This window comes from Rhopalosiphum padi, chromosome 1, assembly GCF_020882245.1.
Source record: "Rhopalosiphum padi isolate XX-2018 chromosome 1, ASM2088224v1, whole genome shotgun sequence".
Lineage (NCBI taxonomy): Eukaryota > Metazoa > Arthropoda > Insecta > Hemiptera > Aphididae > Rhopalosiphum > Rhopalosiphum padi.
The window spans coordinates 14,780,431-14,807,078 of record NC_083597.1 but is presented as its reverse complement, the minus strand read 5'-3'; the positions used below and the strand labels follow the sequence as shown (position 1 = coordinate 14,807,078).

Here is a 26,648-nt window from a genome sequence, read left to right as displayed (position 1 = left end):
CACAGGAAGGGTATAAATCATAATATTATGATATACAGTAGAATCCACTTACTTGGGACACCGCATAAAGGGGACAACCGCTTAATATAGGGACAGATTGGCATAGTCCCGAACGAATGTATCGGTTTATTAATTATTCGGTTAATCAGGACAGTCGGATAATGGGGACAAATAGGTCACCGCCCAATGTGTCCCAATTAAGCAGATTCTACTGTATTTAATATAATATTTTTGCTATTACGGTTATTGAGCTCTAAATATTACACTTGCCTACATCTAATAGGTAATATAATTTATAAATATATAATATATACATACTTATATTGTTATATTTTATTATAATGTATTTTTAACATTTTATCACCATCATACACCCATCATCAACTTTAGATTTGAGGATATAGCCTCAATACAACTCTTTTACATTTGGAACTTTTTAAAAGGTAATATAAATTATTAAGTATAGAAACAAAATATTTTGTTCGATAGCATACAATAAAAATATAATAAATTTATAGGTATAACTATATAAGAATAATAAATTATTTTAACATTTCGAAGTGGTTTTTTTTTATTTTATTAAAAAGCATAATTACAATCTATATATTTGTTTTTATACAATAGGTAATTTATATATATATTATGATTAAATAGCAGAAAATTACAAAGTAAGAATATATAGGATAGCTCATGATGGTAGTACCGATAAGTTATAAGCCGCTATATATAGGTCACTAGAGCTAAGACTGTTTAAATATTTTTGAGGTTATTCAAGAATTACACGAGAAGAGATCGAAATGATTTATTATTAGTGGATTTTTAGGGTGGATTAACTTTGAGTGGAATGAGAGGAAATGGCATTTAGTCAATTGAGATATTGTTGAGATTTTTAGATGAATAAGATTGGCATTTTTGATATGTATACCAATGGAGCATAGACGATTTTACGAAGGAATATAAATGGACTAAAAAGTGAAAAGATTGGATAATTCTCCGATTTGAAGTTTAAACGAAGGAGTGGATATAGCCCTATAGCTATGTCTGGGTATATACTATTGTAAGCCTATATTGGTGTCATAATAGTTTTGTAAATTAACAATTTATTGTTGATGATGTTTAATTTAGAACCGATTTTGATGTGACTTTAATTTTATTATATAATTAATATTTTACTAATATTTATTGTTGGCATGACTACTATAGGTATAGCCTTATACGAAGCACAACTATATTCAGGTTTATATCATTTAAGGAAACGTTGTACAAATGTACAGTATAAAAAATATAAATACAGATGTCAACATAAACTGCAAATTTATTACAAAATAATTGGTTAAAATACAAGAAAATTATATAAAATTCTATATGTTTTTGAAATCATTATAAAGTTTATGAACTATAAAGTGTTAGTTATAAACGTATAACTTATGACTTACAATAACAGTGGTATTTTAAGCATCGATATAAAATCATAAAGTTTATGATATGTAGTATTATAGTATAAACGCTTACGAATTCATTACAATACTAATTGTGTAAATAAATATATTTTATATAAATACAAATCAATGTTATTTTATTCTGCAGTAATAATATATATCTATGTGTGCACTTGATATAAATAATATAAACGTACATAGGTATAATATGTTATAATATTAAAAAATAATATGCATCATAATATAATATATAGTTTCCTTTATTTATTCGTATATATAATCATTGTGTATGGAAATTCTTGCGTATAATTATGCAGGTATACTTATCTGTTAGATATAAAAACATTGATATAATATTATGTAGGTATCTAATGGGCGTGTATGAGGTTAAAAAAGCTAAATACAAATAAATAAATAAATAATACATATATATTATTGACATATAGTATCTCCTAGATAGATACACCCATATAAGTATACTACTATATAGATATTATAGATACATAATAGTTACATTATTTATATATATATATAGTCTCAATTATTTTTATGGGCTAATATGAACGCTTTATTATGGTATATTCTATTGTATTTTAATTACATTATTTATTTATCTGTGCACTCTCGTAAAATCGCTTCTTTTCCAATGTTTAATACATGGTTTTATCGCTTTATTACTTCGTAATTGTAAGTATATTTATTTGACTGTATTGCTAGAAGAACATCAACAAAAATAAAAATATTTAGATGGCTTGAGTGAAAACATGCATTTATAATTTTGCATTTTTGACTAACCTAGTCGTTACCGGCTGGCGGCTATATATAGATATAATTACGATATCTTATCTATACCAGAACTCTATTAAAATATATAAAAGTGAATCCAAATTTAGTATTGAATGGAAATAATAATCGATGAGAAAGAATACCTAAACTTTAAAGTTATAATTTAAAAAAGGATTATGTACCTGTTATAATAAATATAATCTGTAATATGTTCCAAAAATTACAATAATATAGTTGGTTATTGTCACTCATTTATCTCCTATAATTGGAGGTAATAATCATCCTAACTAATTATAATTGCAATGAAATATATCTATCTAATAATCATAATGTATAAATATACTATTATGCTGAAATATTAAATTTTAAAATAAAAACTGAAAACGACAAAAAAAAAGGCCTCTGCAGAAATCGCTCTATACGTAGGTACCTATATAATAATACGATTATTACGAGCCACGAGAATTTATAGTTGCCGCGTGTATTATGAGAATTTAAAAAAACTGAAGTTTTTCTAGTACCTAAGGACCAAACAAGTGAATAACACACTTTATAGTTATACTATAGTGAGCCTTATTCGTACAGCTTGAACAGCATCTTTAAGGTTTGAATTAAAAATAGGTATTATATATATAGTGATGCAGAGATTGTTGCTCGTGCCTATATAATATATACTCTATAGATTAGGTAAAATCATATTTTGTATAGGTACAATTTGAAGTCTATATAGGTACTATATGTATGTACGCACCTATACCTATTTATATTATATTAGCACCATATTGTGTACATATATACACGAGAAAAGCAGTTCAAATATTTAACGCGTATTATATAAAGGGCGCGTGACAGTGCGCGCGTTATGACCGAAATAGAAAAACAATCTCCGAATAACAGACGACGCGCACTCCTCTCACGCCATTCGATCGGGCGGCGATAAATCGTATAGTTTTTTAGGTATATTTCCGAGGTGATCTGCGCGGGCGCCCGCGCGAAAGAGAGAAAGAGACAGTGAACGGGTGCAGATGGACGCGGTAAAAATAAGAGCGATCGGCGGCGGCGGCGGGGAGACGGTGGACGGTGCAGGATGCCGCCGAGAGGACGTTGTTAACTGTACAGGAGGCGGTGGACGCGATAGCCCTGGCGGTGTGGTCGTTTTGGCTGGTTGTGTCGGTGCGGTTGCCGGTGCAGAGATGGTCGCGGGGAGTGATAATCCGGTTATGCTGTATGTGCGCGTGTGTGCGTGCGTGTTTACGGGCCGGCGGGCGGAGGTCGACTACGGTTGGACGGCTCCTCCTACCGATGGGCGGTCGTCTCCCACCGACGGCGGCCGCCGCCGTCACCGCCGCCGTTAACAGTCGCTTAACCAATCGTTTAGTTAACCATCGACTGCACACCGGCGCGTACCGATCGCCTCTCGCGCGTTTGCGTTCGCTGTTTAACGTTGTTACACTCTCAAACATACATACACACACACACGTACACCGGAGTGCTTATGTGTTACTATTTTTATAATAAATATTATAATACCGTACAGACCACGAGTCCGTCGTGACATATTTTGTTGTGATTTTTTTTTTTCATTATTTTATCTCAAATTTTTGGGCCGTCGACCGTTTTTATATTTTTATTTACGCGCGCGCGTCGTCCACGTCTGTATATTCGTGTACACCTGTAAGCGACGGGCAAACGGCGCATCGAAGACGGCAACCGTTTACACCCGTACAAAATCCGCGATAGTCACGGGCCACATACCGCTACCACGACGGCGACGCTTATCAGCGGTACGGTGCAGTCATCCGGTCGTAGCAGTACTTCTTTGCTACAGCAGTGGCCGGCCGGGCTAGCAGCTGCAGTGGCCACCGGCGGTGACGGCTTCGGCAAAGCCATCAGGACGACGACGACGACTAACACGATGACCGTGCACGAACTCACAGCCGCTTCGGCGGCCGGCACCATGCCCATGCACCATCTCGGCAGGTCTCGGTTCATGATCACTGACATACTGTCCGACAACGGCCGCAATAACGGCAGCGGTTCGCCCGTGTCGCCTGCTTCGTCCACGGACGGGCCACGCGACCTGTCTCTTCACGGGCGCGCGTCCTCCGGTAGCAACGGCGGAGGCGGCGGCCAGGGAGCGGGGCCCGCCGGCGTTGGCGGAGGACCGGCCGACTCGGACCTGAGCGACGATCACGAGAGCGGCACCGATAGCGGACTGCCGGGCGACAACTCGTCCGTTTGCTCGAACGGTAAGTCGTCTTATTATTTTATCAGCATGTTTATACTTACTACGTCAATTAGCATACCTATATTTAATAGATATAATTTGCCCCTATGAGTAGATTGCAATGGCCTGCACCGAATTATCGAATTTAAGGCTATAAAATAACAATTTATAAAAAAAATATATCAAACAATTACAATATCAATCGCAACTGTAGGTGTCATCACAATAACTGAAGTCTGTATACTTCCTGTTTAAGCAGCAAGCATGCGTTAGGGATACCTACCTATAATGATAATTCATAAATCAAAGTGTAAAAATAATAAAATACAATCTTGAATAATATTATTGATATAATATAGTTATGATTTACGATAATATCGTGATATATTTTCAGTATCATTTTAAATATAAATAACAATTGGCTTGTTATGTTATTCCTATTAGGTACCTAATTATAATATATGTGGATCAAATCTTGTATACCTACCTATAGTATACGATCTTAAATATATAGGCTATATATAGCCTGTGTATACCTACAATTATATTAGACTGTATCTACTTCTATATAACATATATAAAAAGTTCTATGCCTATTTATAAAACGACCAAAAATATTATGCCTAAAATACAAACAATTATAATAATAATATTCATTTCAATAAAATTCAAAATATCTTCTAAGTCAGATTGCACAAAATTATAAAATATATACCTATAATATAGGATAATAGGTATATACTCGGTGTTGTATTTTGATTTATTTAATTTATTTTCCATACATTTTTTACAAATATTTAGTTCTTTGCAGTGAGCTATAAGTCTTACTACATATTATTATTATAGTAACATTTGTAGGTACTACAATATGCATATTGTAAGTTAGAAGACAAAAATACATAATAGTTAATAAATATCTTAATTTTATGTATCAAGTATAAAGTGTATTCGACAAATTTTTTTTACTCGTCAATTTAATTTATGATAATTACACACTTACTGCATTTAATATAAATAATTTATATATATATAAATATATATCTTAACGTACGTCTCATAAATCACTTTTATATTATGTTTTTAACAATTTTCATTATTAATTATTTTTTCGTTTATACACAATATTTTACAGGTTAACCTTATTCTTATAGATGTATAATATTTCTGAAATTCATGACAGTATAGTTAGGTCAAAAAACCCTACTTAAAATAATAGCCATCATCCTTTCTAAGATAATTTATAATATGTATTTAATATTTATTATATACTTACGTATAGTTTGCAGTAACAGTATAATATTATACACAAGCTCACGTGTTTACGTAATTTCTCATTTTATTTATTTTTTCATAAATGACCGGTTGTGCAAACATAAAACAATGATACGTTACAATATACGACGTATATATTTGTGCTTGTATAATATGGTAACATATTACCTATGTAGGTACATAATATATAAATATTATACTATTATTATTATATATATATAAACCGCTATAAATGGACATATGTTCCCATCACACGAATCGCATGCTTCAATTATACCTAAATATATCATTACATCAGTGAATACGTCGCAAGCGTTTTTTCAGGACTTCGCACAAAAATATAATAATATAATATATTGACATTGGCGGTATAAGCTGCGTCTTTCATCACATTTCTATTGAAAATTTAGGTAGAATAGGGCAAATATAGCAGTATAACAAAATATAATCGATTTTACCGGTAAAGGTAAACGGGCGAAATCAAAATAAATATATAAACGTATTTTGCTATAGGGTATAATTCGATCTGCTGAACCAGTGTTTGGGTGAAAAATTCGTTTCGCTATAAGCATGTTTATAAGTCACCCATATTATTGTCACATATAAATAGTATAATCGGTATGAATATAATAATCCTCTAGCAAATAAATCGATACACCTAAATTATTATTATATATATTGTATACACACGCGCACCTATACACGCAGCATGTTATTTATATACACAGGATGATGTGTATGTATACGTTATACTATAATGAAACGTTAACTGCAATTTTGACGTTTGAATCGGCCGTGTCGGATTAACATCAACCCCCTCGCGGACAATAGGCGTAATCCGTAAGTGCGTACTCGAGATTTCCGCCCTTGTAATAATAATAATATTATTATATTACTATTATTGTTGTTATTGCCATCCGCAGCACAAATATAGCTATACTTTAATAAATAAGAACATCTATATACGAGTATATACTATATACGTATATATATACCTATACGTTTCTTAAGTTTTAATTTTTTTCTTATCCGTTGAAGTCACTATATAATTACTGATATAGGTATATAATATATGCACTATTGTCGTCATTACTATTCTAAAGAATTTAGATTGACGAGCATAAATCTATATTTATCTACGTTATGCGGATATCAAAAATGTATATTTATAAGGCGGAGAGTTAGTATAAATAAACAATTAACACTGAGATGCGAAAGTTCCTGAATTTATCTATAATAAATAAATTTGTTTACACAGGTAAAGAATAGTATACATATTATATACAGATATTTATTATTGCTTAAAGTCCAACTATACTACACACGACAGAGATTCGATTTATAAAGTAAAATTATACAGAGCAACTTTATTAGTATATTATATAGTTTATACATAATAGCCTTTCCAAGCGGCACAGTATTTATATGTAAACAGATAGTGTAAACGTTTCATTATATAGTTTGGAACGCTAAAAACGGTTCTTTGGTCCGGTCGAAATTGAATATTTTACGAGGTGTTTTTTACGACGTTTTTCACTATACAACAGGCGAGGTTTTTTTCTTCTTAATTTCTCATGCGCAGGCCGGGTCCTTGTTATTATTAAAATATTTTACCTCTGGCGAACATATTTCACCCCTGCGGTGGAAAATTCGATACGCCTGAAGGGGAAAACCGTTTTGTCGCGACAACGAAACATATAGCGCGTTGCGGGCAAGTTATGTTTATTCTTTGGTTTTTTTTCTTTCCCCTTTTCCCATATAATCGACTGTGGTGGTGGTTTTACACGCGAAGCCGCCGTTGCCACAACTCAAAATTTCAAACTAATTTATAGTGCATATAGTAATATAGAAATATATATATCATGTACATAGGTTAGGTTAAAATAGTTAAGCTTTTCGAATACCACGAAATAGTATGTGGTGGCGGGTTTTAAACATTAATCGATTGAATCCATTTGAGGCCGTTCAAATAATTATGAACGGTCATTTCTAAAACGAATATACATAAATATAGAGATACACACACCTATAGCTATGTAATATCGCGATCATGACACGCGATTTTCAAAAGTTTCGGAAAATATAAGTAAAATAAATAAATAACTATAATAATAGTAACAAAATGTCCAAAATTACATTTGTTGTTATATTATTATTTATTTATTTTTTTTTTTTGAGTAAAGCATCGTTTAATGTTTATGTACGTATGAAATGCCACAATACCAGAAGCAACCGATTGAACTGAAATTTACTTTTCAATGTGCGTATATATAGGTAGGTATTATACCTATATATATAAGTTTTTTTATAGTGTTTTATATAAATGTATAGGTTTGTGCTTCTTGTAATATATAATCGCTACCGTGTACCTTATATATATGGTGAGTATTATAAATATGTAGGTATATTATACTATTACGTTGTGATGATTATATGGAGATGAGAGAAAAGGGATTATAATACCTATCGTCGTTATACAATATACATATATATATTTATTTATCACTGATTACATATTATCAACATAGGTATAAGGTTAAGGTATTATAGTTCTTTGTAGGGTGGTTTTTAAGTGCATATAATCATGTACAGAAGTAGTGTTTTGACCCACTTAAATTATTTAATTTTGATACTTTATAGGTATAATAATGGTATACTTACACCACACAATGATCGCCCGGTTATAAATGTGTTATTTTCGAAACAATAATATATAATATAATAAATGTAATAATAATAATACTACATAATATACAATATATCGTAGGTATTCGTTTATATATATATATATATATATATATGCAAACGAATTTCTGTATAGTTTTTTTTTTTTAGTAATGTGTGCGTGGTGTAGACTACATTTAAATTTCTCAGTTATTTATATTTGTCCGATGTTTTTATTATACATTTTGTTCTATAGCACTATTATATACACGTATATATAATTCAAATGGTATACACAAATCGTAATATAATATTATAATATTTGATTGGCACAGTGGTGACGATTTCACCGTTCCAATTCTAAAATAATTTTTGGGTATAACCATTTGTGTATTAAATTATTTAAACGTAATATACCTATAGTTATACCAACCTATACATCTTGTTCTATACAATATGTAGTAGCCGCTCGAAAAGACCGCTGACGCCATCAATGTTGTCGACAAGCCCGTTAATTAAACGGAACGAAAAAACTGGCAATTTATAATATTTACTTTCCGTATACACAAACACGCGACCACTTTAACCATTTTTTTTTTCAAATCGTCGCAAAGTATAGGTATAATATATATCATCGCTTCAATGGTTTTCGTATCATCGTGTCGTGTAATACGCCTAAAAAAATATTAAAATTATAATATTATTATGATTATTATGAGCACATCGCCCGAATATGACGATGAAATTCTATTATTATTATAATATATTATCATATATAAACATTTTAAGTGGCAGAAGGCCGCAGCTCTCCTAATATATTATAATGCTCGCGGTATAATTAACGCGTTTCAGTCCATCTGCGAGGTTTTTATTTTTTCGCTTCTTTTCCAGGACGTAAGACTATATAATGATGATGTATACTCGTATACAGGTACAAACTCGTGCGCACAGACACACACGCGTATTTATATATATATCACTCGCAGCGTTTTCTCTTTACGGGCGGAAAAAAGTGACATGTCGTGGTGGCGAAAGGGTCGCGCGGTGACGATATAATATATGCATTTTATTTCCGCCGACCGCTAATTGGCGCTAATACACACTCGGCGACGGCAGTAAATCGTCATAACGTAACGATATTATCACATCGTCGTCGTCGTCCTATATAATTCGTGTTCTGCCGCAGCGGCGACAAATATATATTATGTAGGAACAGAGCCAACAATGCACACTGCAGAACCGAAATTAGACGCTCATCATCTCTTTTCGTCGCAGCATCGCGATAGTCGAGTGTAATGTGTTTTTCGTTAATATATGTGTACGTTTGTTAGTCACTAGTAGTCAATGGATATTCAAAACATAGGTATAGGGTATAAATCCGTATAATATAAGGACTAATAAGAAATACCCGCACGTCTGTAGGATATTATATTTAATCAATGTAATCAATTATTATTTACTTTAATAACTTCTGTCGTGTACCTATATATACTTTCGGGATTCCCATTATTACCTATATATTTTTATGCACACGAGTGTGCGCATAGCTTATGTAGGTAATAGGTAAATGGAACGATTTCGAAATCGCGCATATCCCATCATACGGCTTATACACCTTATGATAATTTTTACAAATTGCACTCGATGAATCAAATTTGTACGTATGTCAGTATATATCCGTTATTATTATAATTCGTGTTTACTAGCTATGTATCTAATTATATATTGCCGTATATAACAACTGCCATTGTGTGTGTATTAATTCACCGCAGACCGTTTTTCCGATGAACCCATATGCACGCGTATATACTGTATAGGTAGACACGCAATATACGCACACACTACAGCCGTTTATATTTATTATAATATTATAGAGTTATAACGCGTGTTTTATATTAGGTACCTACATATATATTCAACGACAGCAAATAACAAGTCGGAAAATGTTCCAACAATCGATTTACGTGCGGTTCTGTCACGCCATCATACAACATAATGGCTAATGTGTCGTTATACGACCGCCGCCATCGATAACACCGATAATCACTTTTTAACAGACTGAATAGAGTTTTCGGGTCGCGAAACGCCGCCGTATCGCACAATGTACATGATATTATATTACCCATATACCTATGTATGTATAGGTACGCCATATATATGCTGTATTCGTAAATTATTATGCAGTGTGTACGAGTCGTCAAGGTTATGTCCCAGCGAGATTTGTCAGGCGCACCGGTTGATTAAACCGACGTGATGATGACAATATATTATAATATCGTATTGTAGTATTGTATTATTATTATAATATATATATATAAACACAATATACGAGTACATAATATATTATACATCGCCACAACGCCACATATATGCATGCACATTGCACGTATAGTAAACGCAAATAAAGAATATAATATACGTAATACGTACACACTTTGAAGTGTGTGTATTTTTATATTATATCTACAGCTCACTGTATAATATTATATATATATATATATACCCACGCGGAAATAAAAAGCGCGTGATGTATGTTTGAGTGCACTGTGCTGTGTATACCTACACGCTATATAAGTATAGGTATACACGGCAGGTACACGACATCAGTAATATTATAATAGTTGTATGTACGAGCAGTGTTATAATAATACCATGTTTTAATGATATTTATTACAATTTTCAATGGACAAAAAACAAAGTTTATTTGTTTATTTCCGCGTATAGCTGATATATTAAATACATCGATAAATATATTATAGGTATAGTACCATGTTCACAACTATTTTATATATATTGTTATTTTAAAATTTTAAATTACTACAGGCAAGGTTATTATAATGATTTTTAATAGTGTGACTTGACCGCGACCGGGGGAGAGTTTTTGCGTCCCTAATATATTTTCAAATATCAATTTTAATTTAACTAAGAATACAAATATTATGTTATCCATTTCATTTCAGATGTTGGTACTATTTTATTTGGTGAACATTTTTTTTTTGTTACTATAAAGATTAGCACCCCGGTCTATAGCCGATTTAGCCCCTATTAGTGTTACTCCAAACCTGACCATCACCATATTTTGTGTCATACTTATGTAGATTTCTAGCACGAGTGTAAACTGTATATATATTACAATAACATTATAATATCTATATAGAATTTATGAATGACGCAAAGGTTCAAAAATTCACATCGGTATATAAAGTTTAGTTCGATAATAAATTGTTATCGTATAAACGAGTATGTGTTATAAGAAACCGTTACAAATATAAGCAATTTACCGTGTGGAGTGTATATTATTTAATACGAACTTCGTAGTGGGGTACGGCGCGGCGGTCGGACTCCGTTTTGTGACCCCGTCCCGACAGCGACGTGTTTCGCTCGGGAAAAAATCTATTATTAATAAACGTTAGATATATATATATATATATATACTCATGTTTTAAATGTATATAAAACTGCGTATATATACAAGAGCACGCAAAGTTCTTGGCAACCGAGCCGTTTTACTGTATAAACAACACCCTTAAATAATATAATGTATTGTGTTTATGATTTTATACGTAAACCCTTCTCTTCTCGCTCCCCCTCCCGCCGTTCTGCGTTGGGCCGGGGCGCAAGGATTGACCCTTTACACATATATACCTATATACCTATACTTATACCCTTAATGGGCTATATATCGGGTTCTATACATGCGCGACGCGCACGCCATCGCATATCGCACACACACACACACTGACAAACACGAGTCCGGGAAATTCGTGCGTGTAATAAAACGAAAACAACGGACAACATAAAAGGACACCCCCACGCACCACACGCCTCACGCCGTGTCGACCTTTCGTGACTATTAATTTTTCGGAATCCCAGACTTTTGCTGCCCACTCACCATTCCCGTCAGTTTGCGCGCGCTTGTGTGTGTGTGTGTAATATATATATTTATTATTATTAAATAATATTATACGCATAATTGACATATTTGACATACCTACATACAATAAGTAAATAACGAATGCTGTTATTGGTGTGCTGCAACTGCATGCTGATAATATTATGATAATATGCACCGACCCGCGTTTTTCTATCGACCACTTTAGATATTTCATATATTTTTCCGCGTCGATCAAACAAAATATAATCTGACGCGTACATGTGTAGTTTGTCTGCGAATACCAATACCTACCTATGCCTACGAATTATCATTAAATGCGCGCAAGCATATCATATAGTTACATTTAGATATACTCGCGCGCGCGGTTCTATACCCTCTCAATACGAGCGATTGGTAGCTGCAGTACATGTATACAGACAATTATTGTTTCGTACGCGCAACCGTTTAAACGATATACAACGGTTATTGGCGGTGCGAGATTTATATACGTTTGAATTGCGCGCATTAATTCGGTTATAGAGCGCAACTCGACGCGTCGTCGGGTCCATTAGCGTTTTATGTATATAATGTATACGCACACATATACCTACAAACGGGTTGGGCGGAGACTAGAAATTTCATACCCGCACACACACACACACACACACACTGCGGCATACTTAAACACGTATATATACACATATAAACAAGTCGAGCACCATTAAATTGATATATCTATGTGCGAGGCGGTGGTGGTGAGACTGCAGCAGAGCGGTGTACACCCTGCAGCGGAGGGTGTGTTGTACGCGCAATAACGAAATATACTCTGGGGGCGGTGGAGGGAGGCGAAAAGCCACGTCGCCGGTGGTTGCTGCGGCGGGAAAACAAGAGAGAGCTACTGCGCGCTGCAACGGTAGTAGAGAATAACACCCTCTCTCACCCTTTTTCTCGCTCGCTACCTCTACCCACCCCGCGCCGCGCGTTGCACGTATATAGTAAAGACTCTCGTATATATTAGCAACGTAGAAGGGCTGAACGACGGCGGACCACTTAAGCCCCCCTCGCGCGCACACCGCGGCTCATTGGCTTTCGCGGCTCTTTCCCCGCCGGTCATCATCCCTTCCCGGCCGGCAGATTTCTTTCTTTCTTTCCCGTTTTACTCCAATTACCGTCGCCCCGCCGCCGACAGTACACGACAATCGAGCACGACCCCTCTCGACAGCCATTGTACGCGCACACAAACAACCCCCCCCCCAACCATTGCTTCGGGGTAAGTTTATACACGCGGTACATTGTTCGAGCAGGCGCGTTACGATAGCGTTATTTTTTTCCACTTTCATTTTTTAAACCCCGTTTTATTTTTTTAAATGCAAATTGACAGACGAATTATATTCGCTACACATATATAGGTTAGGTTTACTGCTACAGTGTGTCGACAACGGGTTTTTCACACCCGGCCCAAGAGACCGGAATAATAAATCCGCGGCGCGTTTGTTTTCGCCTCGCATCACAATATTATATTATTGTGTAAGTGCACAGTATTATATGCCCTAAAAATATAAAACAATCAAATGAGTTCTATTCTTCTATTGTAGGTATAGTATTTTGTGATATTAAATATTATTTTATACGACTAATATTTTGTTTTAACTTTGTATGCTTATGCGGCAACATATACAAACGGCAATTATACGCCAACAATTTTATTTACCTATACCTATTATAATATGAGTATACCAATAAAATTATGCCTACGTTTCATGTTTGATGACGAAAAAGAGCATCGTATTCGTATATATAGAAACATTTAGTAGAGTTTTTCCGTGTACGGCCCATTGCCGTTTATGTTACAAGAGTGTTTTGTGTGATTTTTATCGTCACTTTTTATTTTGCCACCGTAATGACCGAAGCGGGCGGCAGCGTTTTGCGTGATATGCGTGTCCCGCCTAACCGCCGCCTCCACGACGTGCGCATTCGAGTCACCGCTATTAAGCTTTATATCGCGTTTCAGATTTTATGATATTATTATATTATTATTACTATTTTGTTTTCATTTTTGTCACATAATGTGTTCGTGATGTCGTGTGGCATAGTACACACATAGTACAAAACATTATAAATGTCCGACAAACTATAATATGCAGCACCGCACACGTACTATATAATATAATATATATATATATATATATACAACTACACAACAATATACTATAATAATAAATATAGTACCTATATAGCTGTTTGCTGCTAACTCTATTATTTTTTTATACATATAGAATTACACAAGTTACACTTTTATTCGCGTGTATATTTTATTTTAAGTAATCGTTTTGTAACTGTGTATTGGCAGCGTTTTAATAGTCGTGAATTGGTTTTTGTGCTACAGGTCACAGAGACGACGATGGCCGGAATTCTGGTTCAAATCTTAGCAAGAAACAGAGAAAAGCAAGAACGGCATTCACGGACCACCAGTTGCAAACACTCGAAAAGAGTTTCGAAAGACAAAAGTACCTGAGCGTCCAGGACCGCATGGAATTGGCGGCTAAGCTCAATCTGTCCGACACCCAAGTCAAGACCTGGTACCAGAACAGAAGGTAAGCTTAATTTATATTTATATTATTAATATTAGATGTAAATTATAAGTATAAATATAATATATATAGTATATGGTATAGGTTAGGTCAGGTTAGGGATAAGTTACGTCGGGTTAGAGTGTAATATATTACCTATCGCAACAACTATATCATAAATAGTAACTATAACTATAGTATACATTTTTACGTTTTGGCGGTAAGCCTGAGACCATGTTTCCAAACCCTATGTCCATAATATCCGTACTTGAAGCTATATATTTCCATCCGGCGCAAGGCGCTTATTACTTATACTATTATTTTATACCTACGATGGTATTATCATGAATTATAATATTATACAACAATATCCACGACGAGAAAAAATAATAATAATAATAACGAAACGCCTGTAGCAGAACACCCCCGAAAATACCACCCCAATCGCCACCGAAAAAAGCAATAATAATAGTAGGTATTCAACAAAGGTGGAGCACGTGAACAGTGAAAACTTGGTAATAGATGTATAATATTATGTATGGCTCTCGGATGTATATGTGTGTGTGTGTGTGTGTGTGTGTATGCTGAAAACGGATGTGCTTCAAAAGTCGACAGGCGGGTCGTAGAGCAATACGATATCGTGTCTGATAAGCATTTTCGTGTGCGGCCGCCGACAAAAATATTGTAATTGTCGTCGTTGCGATGAAGGGTGTGGTGGGGCAATGGGAAGGCGTGCGCGAGAGGGTGTGAGAGGCGTTTTTCTTCGGTAAAAATATACCGAGTGCAAAAGACAAGTGTAAAACGCTATGTAAGTTTTTTTCGTCGTTCTATAAATATATATATGTGCAACCGCCAACCGTGCGTAATATTATACGTTGTGAATGCAAATTCCGCCCCTTAATAATGATAATAATAATAGTGAAAAAATGCACCCTCTTCCCGCGCGCCGCTGAAATATCTAGCGGAGCATAATGTACGTTATACGATTTTTATCGCGCCTCGCGCATATATAATAATATATAACGGGTTTGGTATGCATATGTACATATACAAATACAATCGATATATTTGTACGTGTAGGATTTCGGGGAAGGGTCCAAGTTAAGTATAATATCCCTATAGGTGTACGAACAATCCATTTATAAATGGGATAAGTCGGACGTACATAATAAAGGTCTGCCGTGGCGAGGATGCTGCTGCAGCAGTTATAATATATTATATTATACGCGTTTCGAGAGAAGTCCCGGTCATTTGTCAAGTACGTGCGTACCTATACCTCTGAAGCGCGGTTGGAACATAAGTGGTATACACTCGAAGAGCATCTATTATACGGCATTGTGGGTACGGGTATTCGCCCGGCGGGGTGCGCACACGCACAAAAGCCGAGTGAAATAAATAATAACACCGATGCGCGTGTTAACTCTTGTGTAAACGTCGTCGTGGCTAATATTCCACTTATTATTAGTAGTATTGTACACAAACGCGTATAATACTCGAAACGTGTAAAGATAATATTGTTTGCGGCGTTTCGGGATGAGAAAAAAAGACGAGCGAAAAAAATGCTGGCACATGGATAAATCTTTTGGAGTGTGAAAAATCGGCACACCACACACACACGCCATTATAATAACGCTCGTGTATTGTAACAATATAATATAAACGACACTAATATACGATATATTGTATACATAACATAATAGGCTGTGGCAGTCTTGTTGAAAAGGAGCCTCTTTGGAGGATTTCGCGTGTCATTTGGTGTGCGCCGCGGGCGCGGTTAAGGAGATAATTTATCGTCCGGTATATTATATACAGTGTGTACGCGTTTGTGTGTGTGTACGAACTATATATACGTGTGTGTGTGTGTGTGTGTGTGTGTAACGTATATTATTAGCATCTGCTCGGCGACGGCAAAGGATTGGCTGGTCGTGGTGTCGAGGGGGTTGGCCGCGACGAAACGACAAATTAACATTATAATATAATACAATATAATAATATGTCGTATTGTGTAATACGCGCGTTCAAAAATTATTTCGCGTCACCGCCACTGCAGCAAAAGAAAGACCAGATAATATTTCGATGTTTGTCTTGTTCCCCGCGATTTACGCGGTGTAAAGTGTACGCCATTTCCACATAAACTATCGGGTTCGTGCAATATTATTACAAACTCTATAGAGTAATAAAGGACGATCGCATACTATTATATTATGTAATCGCGTATTGTTTTTGCACACGCGATGATACGTATAATGATACTATGCGAAATGGGCAAAAGGAGTATTATTCTTGTTGGTATACCTAAACGTATTAAAATGTCCGTTTATCGCGTTATGGACCTTACCACTGTAGCGGTACCTATATTTACGCGGTTTCGTAAAAAATGTATATAGTTGGCGAGCGCCGTCGTCTTATTATGTCACCTCGACTACACCTATATACACATGATATTATATTATATTTTCACGGTCGGAAAAGTTGATTTACTGACGACCGTCGTCGTCGTCCCAGTTGATTTATACACGCACAGTGTGCCGTACCGATCGCGTCCGCGTCGTATTTACTGCAGTGGTCTGTCGTAACGTTGGCTCACTAAATCAAAGGCTAAAATTAGTCGCGTCCGGACGCATTATGATGTTATACCGTTGTACCTCTTACGACGATCGCGTAATCGCGCGTGGACAAGACGAATGCGTTCCGGCCCGCAGTCTCATAATGCCACCTATATATTATATTTATAATACATACTCGTTTAAAAAACTGTATTTCGCGCCTTTGGCATAACGCCTCCGCTATACGCGTAGATATAGATACCGGAATTTGAATCGGTTACGACCCATTAACGCTCACACTAATAATAATTATTATAACATATACTAGGTATAACGCCAGCAGTAGCTTTCCACAGCCACTTCGTAACGAGATATTATTATTCGCCATTGATCACAAAATGTTTTTAAAAAAAACTTTTGTCCTCAGATTTTCCTATGTAAATATACATGCAGTAATTAGTGTTCAAGTGTTGGTGTTTTTAAGGTAAAATGCCAATTTAAAACGGTTTTTAGCTAAAAGTCAAGCGAAGAGTGTAACAGAAAATCGTATTTATTTTTGATTTTATAATCCAAAATACCGAGTTTGCTTGTGTAAGTAAACGCGTGATGGCTGAAAGAATTTAAAGTGACTATAAACGTTCATTAACCCACGTTATGACAAAGTAAATTTCTTTGAAGAACGTTCCTCTTCCGAGCGAATTTCCTTACCTAAAACTGGTTATATCATAATAATACTCGTAATATTGTGTATTTTGTACACTAGTACAACGGTTATTTTTGCTGATCGTTTTAATTGACACGTCGCCGTCGCGCACCGTCTATCGCATGTCTCGCGGCAACGACGTCGTCGATGAAGACGTTAAAACATCGTTCGCGAAACACGGAGGAAAAAAATCTACCTATAGTATGACAAAAAACGCGTAAGATTGAGAAAAAAAATAGAATCCCGAAAATGTAACGAGAAAAACCGAGGGTGTAAAAAATCGAAGATCCGATTGTAGCCACGCGTGAATCGTGTGCGTGTCGAGTGACTAAATAATAATACGAATATTTTATCTACGACGAAAAAACGTAAAACCATAATATTAAACGTCATATACATAAACTGTTATAATATATTATAGTGTATATACGTACGTACCTATATAGTATTATATTACATGCAGCACAGTCATCGGCGCGCGCGCGACTCGAAACAGTATATATATATATATATATATATTATAATATATGATACCGGATTTTTGTGTGTTTTCCACGGGTCGTTCGGGTCACGTTCGCTTCGGCAGTGACGACGGTCTATTGTGTATATTATATTGAACGAGAACGATGATGACCGTACCCAGTCAGCTCGCTCGTGCTCGGGCACGTCGTCATATTTAATGGAAAAACACGTCTTTTCGTCGCGGGTTTTCTTATTATTTTTCCCTGCCCCTCCCGCAGACGCCCCACAGAATCACGCGTACAATGGTTTTTTCTAATTTTTGTTCCGTCCGTGTTGTAATAACAATAAATAGTAATAATAAAATAAAAAATACAAGAGGCTATAATACCTAGCTATATCGTCGCATCTGTGTTCGCCGACTATATCGATATGCGTACTGTTGTACATTTCGCCGGCGGCATCAAAAAACTCATGAAACGAATCGATCGTGTGCGTGGCAGTCGCCGTTGTTATATATACATCGTTGACGTTTTAATCGATGTGTCTACGCGACGGTGCATCGGAGAAACAAAAAATTTCAACAAAAAAAATAGTCCACGCTATGTCGTAATCGCGCTCGAGATTTACGTCTATCGTATATGATATGTATTTGATAATATTATGTAGGTACCACCGCGACACACCTCCGCGTGCGTATGTTGTATTTTACGTATATTATATCATTCCAAAACCAGGTACTTTATGCTACAAGAATATGGTTAATATCGATAGACGTTCTGATTATGATAAATATGATAATGTCCATTTCAATGTTATTTCGGTTATTCTTTTATTAAGTAGTGTTATTATATAATTTCTGTTATTATGTATACTGTATTAATGCATTCAAGGGAAAATCTACTTCGTCTAAACATTAGTAATAATATTAAATGTATATTTTACTCGTCTTCTCGTTCACTGTGATATTGCCAAGGTTTCTAGCTGACAATTATTTTATATTTTAATGAAAACGTATTTTTCTTGTATAGGTATACTCTGTACTACATAAATGAGTCTAATGACACGTTTTTTTTTTCATTTCCTTCCGAAATATGTGTAGAACAACTATATCATTATAATAATTTTTATATTATGCAAACGTGCTATTGTATACCTATATAATAACATGGCCGAGGGGTATCTCTTATTTATACAGCTTAACACGCACTAAAAAGTTTTTTTTTTAATTAATTTTTGAAACTAACGTACGTGCGCCGTCATTTTACGTGATTTCTATATTCTGTGCGACTGAACGAATGGTTTTTTTGCGGAACAACCAAAACATTTATAATTTTTAATTGTCCAACGAAATTGCTTTATATTAGTTATTAGTATATTATAATCAAATCTGTTTTCTATGAACATCGAATGTCCTTCATACTTATACTGTACAATAATAATATGACTTAGGGGTAATGTTAATAATATAATTACATAATATAGACGTGAGATCATTCATTTCATTATTCAATGTTATAAATAATTAAAAAAAATTCTATATACAATATTTCACAAACTCTAAAATGCATCAAGACAATAATAACGCTTATAATATAGAAAATTCGCGCACATTAAAACAGGCTATAAACAGTTATGTGTATTAAAAAAATTAAGTTATAACTACAACCTAACCTTACTACAGTGATTCTTTTAATCGAAAAATTCGTGGTTCCTGTACATTTTAGAATTTTTTATGATATAGGTATATGTTTATATTATCTCAACAACACTATATAGGTACTATATATATTACAGTATATATCTATGAAAACAATCCTGCAATGTTTTTTTATATAATAATTATTGAAGATATATCCACTAACTTTTTTAATAATATCTTTTAACAATATACTCAAAACGTATAGATTCTCTTGTCAAAACATATTATGTTGTACACAATAATATATATAGTATAAGTGCGATTAAAACTTGCGTTTTCTAATCCGATGGTTGTTATTATGTTTGGCAGGACCAAATGGAAACGTCAGACGGCAGTAGGCCTGGAACTATTAGCCGAGGCGGGCAACTACGCGGCATTCCAACGGCTGTACGGCGGGCCGCCGTACGGTTGCTGGCCATATCCGGCCGGTGCCGCGGGAGCTGCAGGCGGCGTATCCGGCGGGGGCGGCGTCTCGGGCGCGGGCGGTGCACCGTCCGCCGCCGACCTGTATTACCGGCAGGCAGCCGTAGCCGCGGCCGCCGTGTCAACGCTCCAGAAGCCGCTGGCCTACAGGCTGTACCCTGGTATGGCGGGCGGGCCGGGTGCCGCGGGCTCGGGCGCCGGCGCGTCTGGCCACCATCACCACCATCACCACATACCACCGCCGCCCGTGCCGCTCGCGCACCCGATGTACTACGGTGGCGTCCACCATCCGGCCACCATGCCGCCGATGCCCGGCCGCAGCCCGACGCCCGAACCACCCGGCCGGTCGTCGCGCGACTCGCCCAGATCGACGGTGGACAGCCGGCCCGGTTCGGTGGACGTCGAAGACGACGGGTCCGACTCGCCCAACGTGGACGTTTAAGCGACGACCGCGGCGCGCTGGCCCACCGCGTGCCATAATACGTATACCATCATCGCACCGCGCGCGCGACTCGCCTATAAATGTACTACAATATACTACTATTATGGTCTGTCGCTCGTTGTCGTGTTTGAGTGCAGTTGCAGTGGTGAGAGCATGTCTGTCACAACAATATTATATGGGACACTGCAGTGAAATGCACACTCAAACACATATACATCACCCACCTAGTCGTCGTTTACTCTTTATTATTATTATTATTATTTTTTGTATATTATTATGATATTGTATAGTATTATTATATTATGTTTGCGTTCCGTACCGACCCTGACGCGAAAAATGTGTGTTTTTTTTTTACTTTTCTTCTTATATGATGTGAGCAATTATTACTGTGACAAAGTTCATTACAATTAATATTAATATATAATTTTATAAGAAAATCTTATACACACAGAAAACATATAATTATGTTCCCTCAGAGTACAAATATTTAATTTTTAATTTATTCGTAGTGAAACCGTATACATATATATATATATATTATACTGGTTCAACACGTTTTTTCAGTGGAAAAGAATATCCGAATTTGTTCGTTATTAACACACGCGTATAGGTACCTATATTTGTTATTATTATTATTACCATTATGAACTCTTACCGAAGATTTTGTTATGCGTTTGTTCAATTTTTTTTTTCTATTGATTTCAATTAAAAACCACGTCGGTAAGTCAGAGACTTCAACGCTCGTCAACCATACGGTAACTCGCGAGTGAAACAATAATATATTACTTTAATACGTGGGTACTATATATATACATAATATTATTATCTACTGTTTATTAATATACATATATTATATTGTATATTTGTTTGTCTATACTTTTAATGTAGGTATGTTTTACATAATTTTGCTTACCACGATTGTTTCTTATCGATATTATATATTATTATTAATGTAAATAAAATATTACTTATATATATTACTACAACAATATTAGATACAGATATTGTACATTATATATATAGATACAGTGTAAGTGATAAGTATCAATAATTTATTTCGTATAAATATGATGTAGTGAGTAAGTAAGTGAGTAAGTATGAATAAATGATTATATTATACGAAGTCGTGCAATGTAATAATAATAATTAGACTATATGTAATACGTATATTATATTCTACCATAATATATATATATATATATATAAACATTTTATTAGTTATAATCATAATGTAATTGTATATGTATACCTTAAATTTGTTGTCAGGCTTGGTATAACCGTATATTATGTATGTCGTTAATTTTGCGTATATTGATATACGATATTCGTCTTGTAATCGTCAAGTGTAGAAAATATGATCGTGCCAAAAAACTAAAAAAAATAGTGTACGCGATTAAAAAAAACAAATGAACAATATAGGAAAAAAATACCGAGACGCTTCGTTTTATATAATATAATATGATACATAATAATATTATTGTATACCTAACATTTAGGAATCGTATATGTTGTAAACTATATATTTATATACATATATTATAATTATATATATATAAACGCTGATGTACGCGATTGCGAGTCGTCGTACGATGTTTTTCCGTGTAAATATCATTCTTGTTACGTGTAAAAATATAAAAAATAAATTAACATTATTGTTTAGAGTTTAATCGACGTGTTCACATTATTATTGTACGATACCTATACCTATATATATATATATGTAATATCCAAACATCACCATGTCCCCAATCTCATCCTTTTCACGCACTCTATAGTATATTATGCACAACAGTCGTTCAGCGTTTCCACGAGGTGCTGTCGATGCTCAAACGAATACACACACACACACGCTTACACTTTGAACGTGTGTACGATTTTCAATTGAACTCGATTCGGACCGGAGTTCCTGATCGAACACATGTCGGCCGCACGGGGTTTCGGTCCATTCGTTTTGTACAATGACTCGTTTTTATTTCTCCCTCTCCCCCGCCGAAAATAAAAAAATATGCACAAGAAACGTGTGTTGATTATATTATTATCTATATATATATATATATATATATTATATACACATTGGAAACGCGTCGGGCGGTTATATAGCATTGTGCAGTGCACTCGTATAAAATATAAAATTATATAATTAATCGCGTTGATGGGTACCTCCTAATATTATATTATATTTTATATATATATATATATATGTATACGGTTAACGGTGGGGCCTCGCCGCAACTGCATCTGCCACCCCCACTGCGCACATACGATGCGCGGTGTACATAGTATATAAAGGTGTAAAGACTGCAGCAACAGCTATTCCTGAGCATATAATATAACAATATGGTGCAGATCGTTCACAGATGTAACATTATAATGCACGATAATAGGTATATACCTATACTTAAACGTCGTGTCTCGTGCACCGAAGACTGATGAGGTGTCGAAATTGATACGTCGCATACAGTTGGTGAAATCGCATACTATATATTCAGTAGGTGTATCTATTATATACTGGTATAATATTATATGTACATAATACACAACGCCTGGAGTAAATAATAATGACATGTACCTAGAATCAGGATTAGGGATCGTTTTGACACCAGGAAACGAAACCACGGGTGGGTGGTCCATTTCAAACTATTGTCATCCCTCATCTGCACCCAGTATAAATCAAAATAATGATAGTAAAAACCACACAATACTGCAGGTAAGTTTAATATTACTTATACAAATATTGTGAATTTTGTATCATCGTGAAACCTTGGTCAAATAAAAATATTGTTAACCCATACTAAATTATACATGTACCTCCAGTGTAGACCTAGCTATATTGTAAGTATAATTATGCACTTCAACTGTAAAATATAAAAATAACTAATTTTATTAGTATAAAATTATTAACAGTATATATATATATTATGTATCCAATATAATAATAGTTGTGTACAAAACTCATGGTTTTTATTTAAATTTTCTTAGATTTGCCTTTGGTAAATCTTTTATAGTTTGATTAAAATCTACTTGTTGTTACGATAAATCGTTCTTTTAAAATTTAAACATCATTCAAGACAATATAAATATTTGATATTTATATTATTTTACTGTATGACGACGATAAGTAATAATGCATAATTGAACAATAACAATATTATTGTACATGTATATAAAAATCGCTTACAAATAATAATTATTGCAGGTTACAACAAACAAATGGTGTTGTTATCCTAATCTGCTGCGAGTTATTGTTATAATAACGTAAGCAATTTTCACTGCTCTATGAAATTTAATATATCGCAATAAATCACCTCGACATTTTAGTACGCGCAGTGAGTGTTTTTCAACTTCTTTTATAGGGGATTAATTGAAATAGCTCTCAAACCCTAGCTGAGGTTGACGATATTTTTACATATTGAATTTCATATCTTAATACATATTCATAAATTAGAGTTTGGCCACTATTATATTTATTTATTAAACTTTATTACTTTTCACGTTTATTTTTGGTTATAAATTTATAATATTTAAAGGGTTAATTTATACTATAAGTATTTAATTTAATATATATATTTCTATTTGAATTTCTTTTAACTTTTTTAGAAACATATAAACATATTTGTATATGAGCTATTGTATAAATAAATCTAAAATTAAAATGAGAATGAAACGACTTGCTTGCATTAGTGGTTAATGGTGTCTTTGCCGATGCTTGAGCTCATCATATTTCAGGTGGACACTGAGTTACTTCATTTATACACACATCTATACAATATAATCCACAAATCGTGTCACTCTTTTTCGTCGTCGGGTTTTGATTTGATTAAACAATTTACAAAATACTCAGATACACTTTCCGGGCTTAGGAATGGAGTAGTATTGGAGGGAGCACAGATTATGCATTATACCTTTTTGACATAGATACAAATTCGGGCGTACCTATTTGACGTAAGCCCCTTAAATATGTATAGGACTGAGGATCATACACCGCCGTCACATCTTTGATCCGAACTTAATTGCAAACTGTTACATGAACGAAGTCGACTATGTAATAAGTTCCTAAACGGTTCTTTAATAATTTCAACGAACGATGACGTACCTATATCGTTTCGTAATAGATAATAAATTAATATTATCGTATCGAATACAGATTTGACCGTTCGAATTTACGTTGGTAAACGGTTGCGTGACCGTCGAATATAAGTACGACTATTTTATTATGTAGGTACGTACAAATATTATTATCGTCGTTATTATTAAAAATATTATTATAATAGATGTAGATACTGAGTCACAAAAAAAACATCCACACATATACACTCCACTGTATTATACACATATACCTACCATAGACATTACACACACAGACGCACACACGATAATGCTTGTGCTCTAAAGGTTAATAGGCGAAACGAGATAAGTGAAGACGTGTACCTATATATTATATATATCTATAATATAGTATAAAGTTTATGTATGTACGCCACCGGCGGTAGCCGACGTGCGTTTTATTCGCTTCCGTTTTCCGCCGGAAGACAAACAATAGCAATAGCTGCGCGCGCGCGCACACACACACACACATGTCATGTAAACAGGAGAGGTTAGGTAAACGCGGTCGAGTGAAAGAGTAAAAAGCCTCCAGAAATAATAAGAAATATTAAACTATATATGTATATACATACTACCCGCACGCACACACGCCGCGTGTAAATGTGTACAGGGTGATTCACACAAGTCTGCTTACCCGCAACTATGCAATTATTGCAATATGTAGGTATACGTATAACATCCAAAACTGGCAAAATCTATAATGTATACATTACATTTAGATTATTTAACGAAGTGCAAGGTATACTATTTTCAAAATCGCAAGGACTATTATCCTTAGTTACATAAAGACCATAAAGTATATGTATCTCATATAACTCGGAAAACCACTTATTAGAATTAATCGATTTAGATACTTCCTATTACTTGATTAAAATCGACTTACCGTACCTACTGCATGATTCTTTGTTGTCGAAAATTAGGAATTTGAATAAGCGCATAGTAATTAAAAGATAAAACGGTGTTTAGCGTGCAGTGTGGCTTGTCGTAGCATCACCCTGTAATGTGTATACTGCAGTGGTACGGATAAGTATATTATTGCTCGCGTAGTGTGTATATATATATATATATAATATAATAATATGTAAACGCGGACGTAAAGACGGAGACGACGTGCACACATTATGACAGGCGCTGTTGGCGTTAAAACCGCAATTAAATTACATAGGTACGTGTGTGCATGTGTATATGTTGTTTTTATTATATTATTTTTTTAGCGTGTCTAATGACACACGAGATGGTACAAAAACACACACACACATACACACACGTCATAATATATATATTGTATGAGGTCGTCGGCGTGCATTCGGCGGTGGTCACACAGGATAAATATATATTAACGGATGGCATTTTGTTCGGTGTTTTTTTGTTTTGTTTAATATATATAATATAATATGCTGTACGTGCGTGTGTGTGTATCAGTGTATTTTTTGTTCG

At 34.8% G+C, this 26,648-nt stretch overlaps 1 protein-coding gene across 1 annotated transcript; it reads left to right on the top strand.

The window, feature by feature from the left end:
* Positions 1–3,591: 3,591 nt before the first annotated feature.
* Positions 3,592–22,774, top strand: LOC132932127 (homeobox protein B-H1-like). The gene is made up of 3 exons (XM_060998354.1): positions 3,592–4,474; positions 14,649–14,856; positions 20,552–22,774. Exons 1-3 carry the CDS (start codon positions 4,141–4,143, stop codon positions 21,105–21,107), a joined length of 1,098 nt encoding a protein of 365 aa, XP_060854337.1. The 5' UTR covers positions 3,592–4,140; the 3' UTR covers positions 21,108–22,774.
* The last annotated feature ends 3,874 nt before the right edge of the window (positions 22,775–26,648 follow it).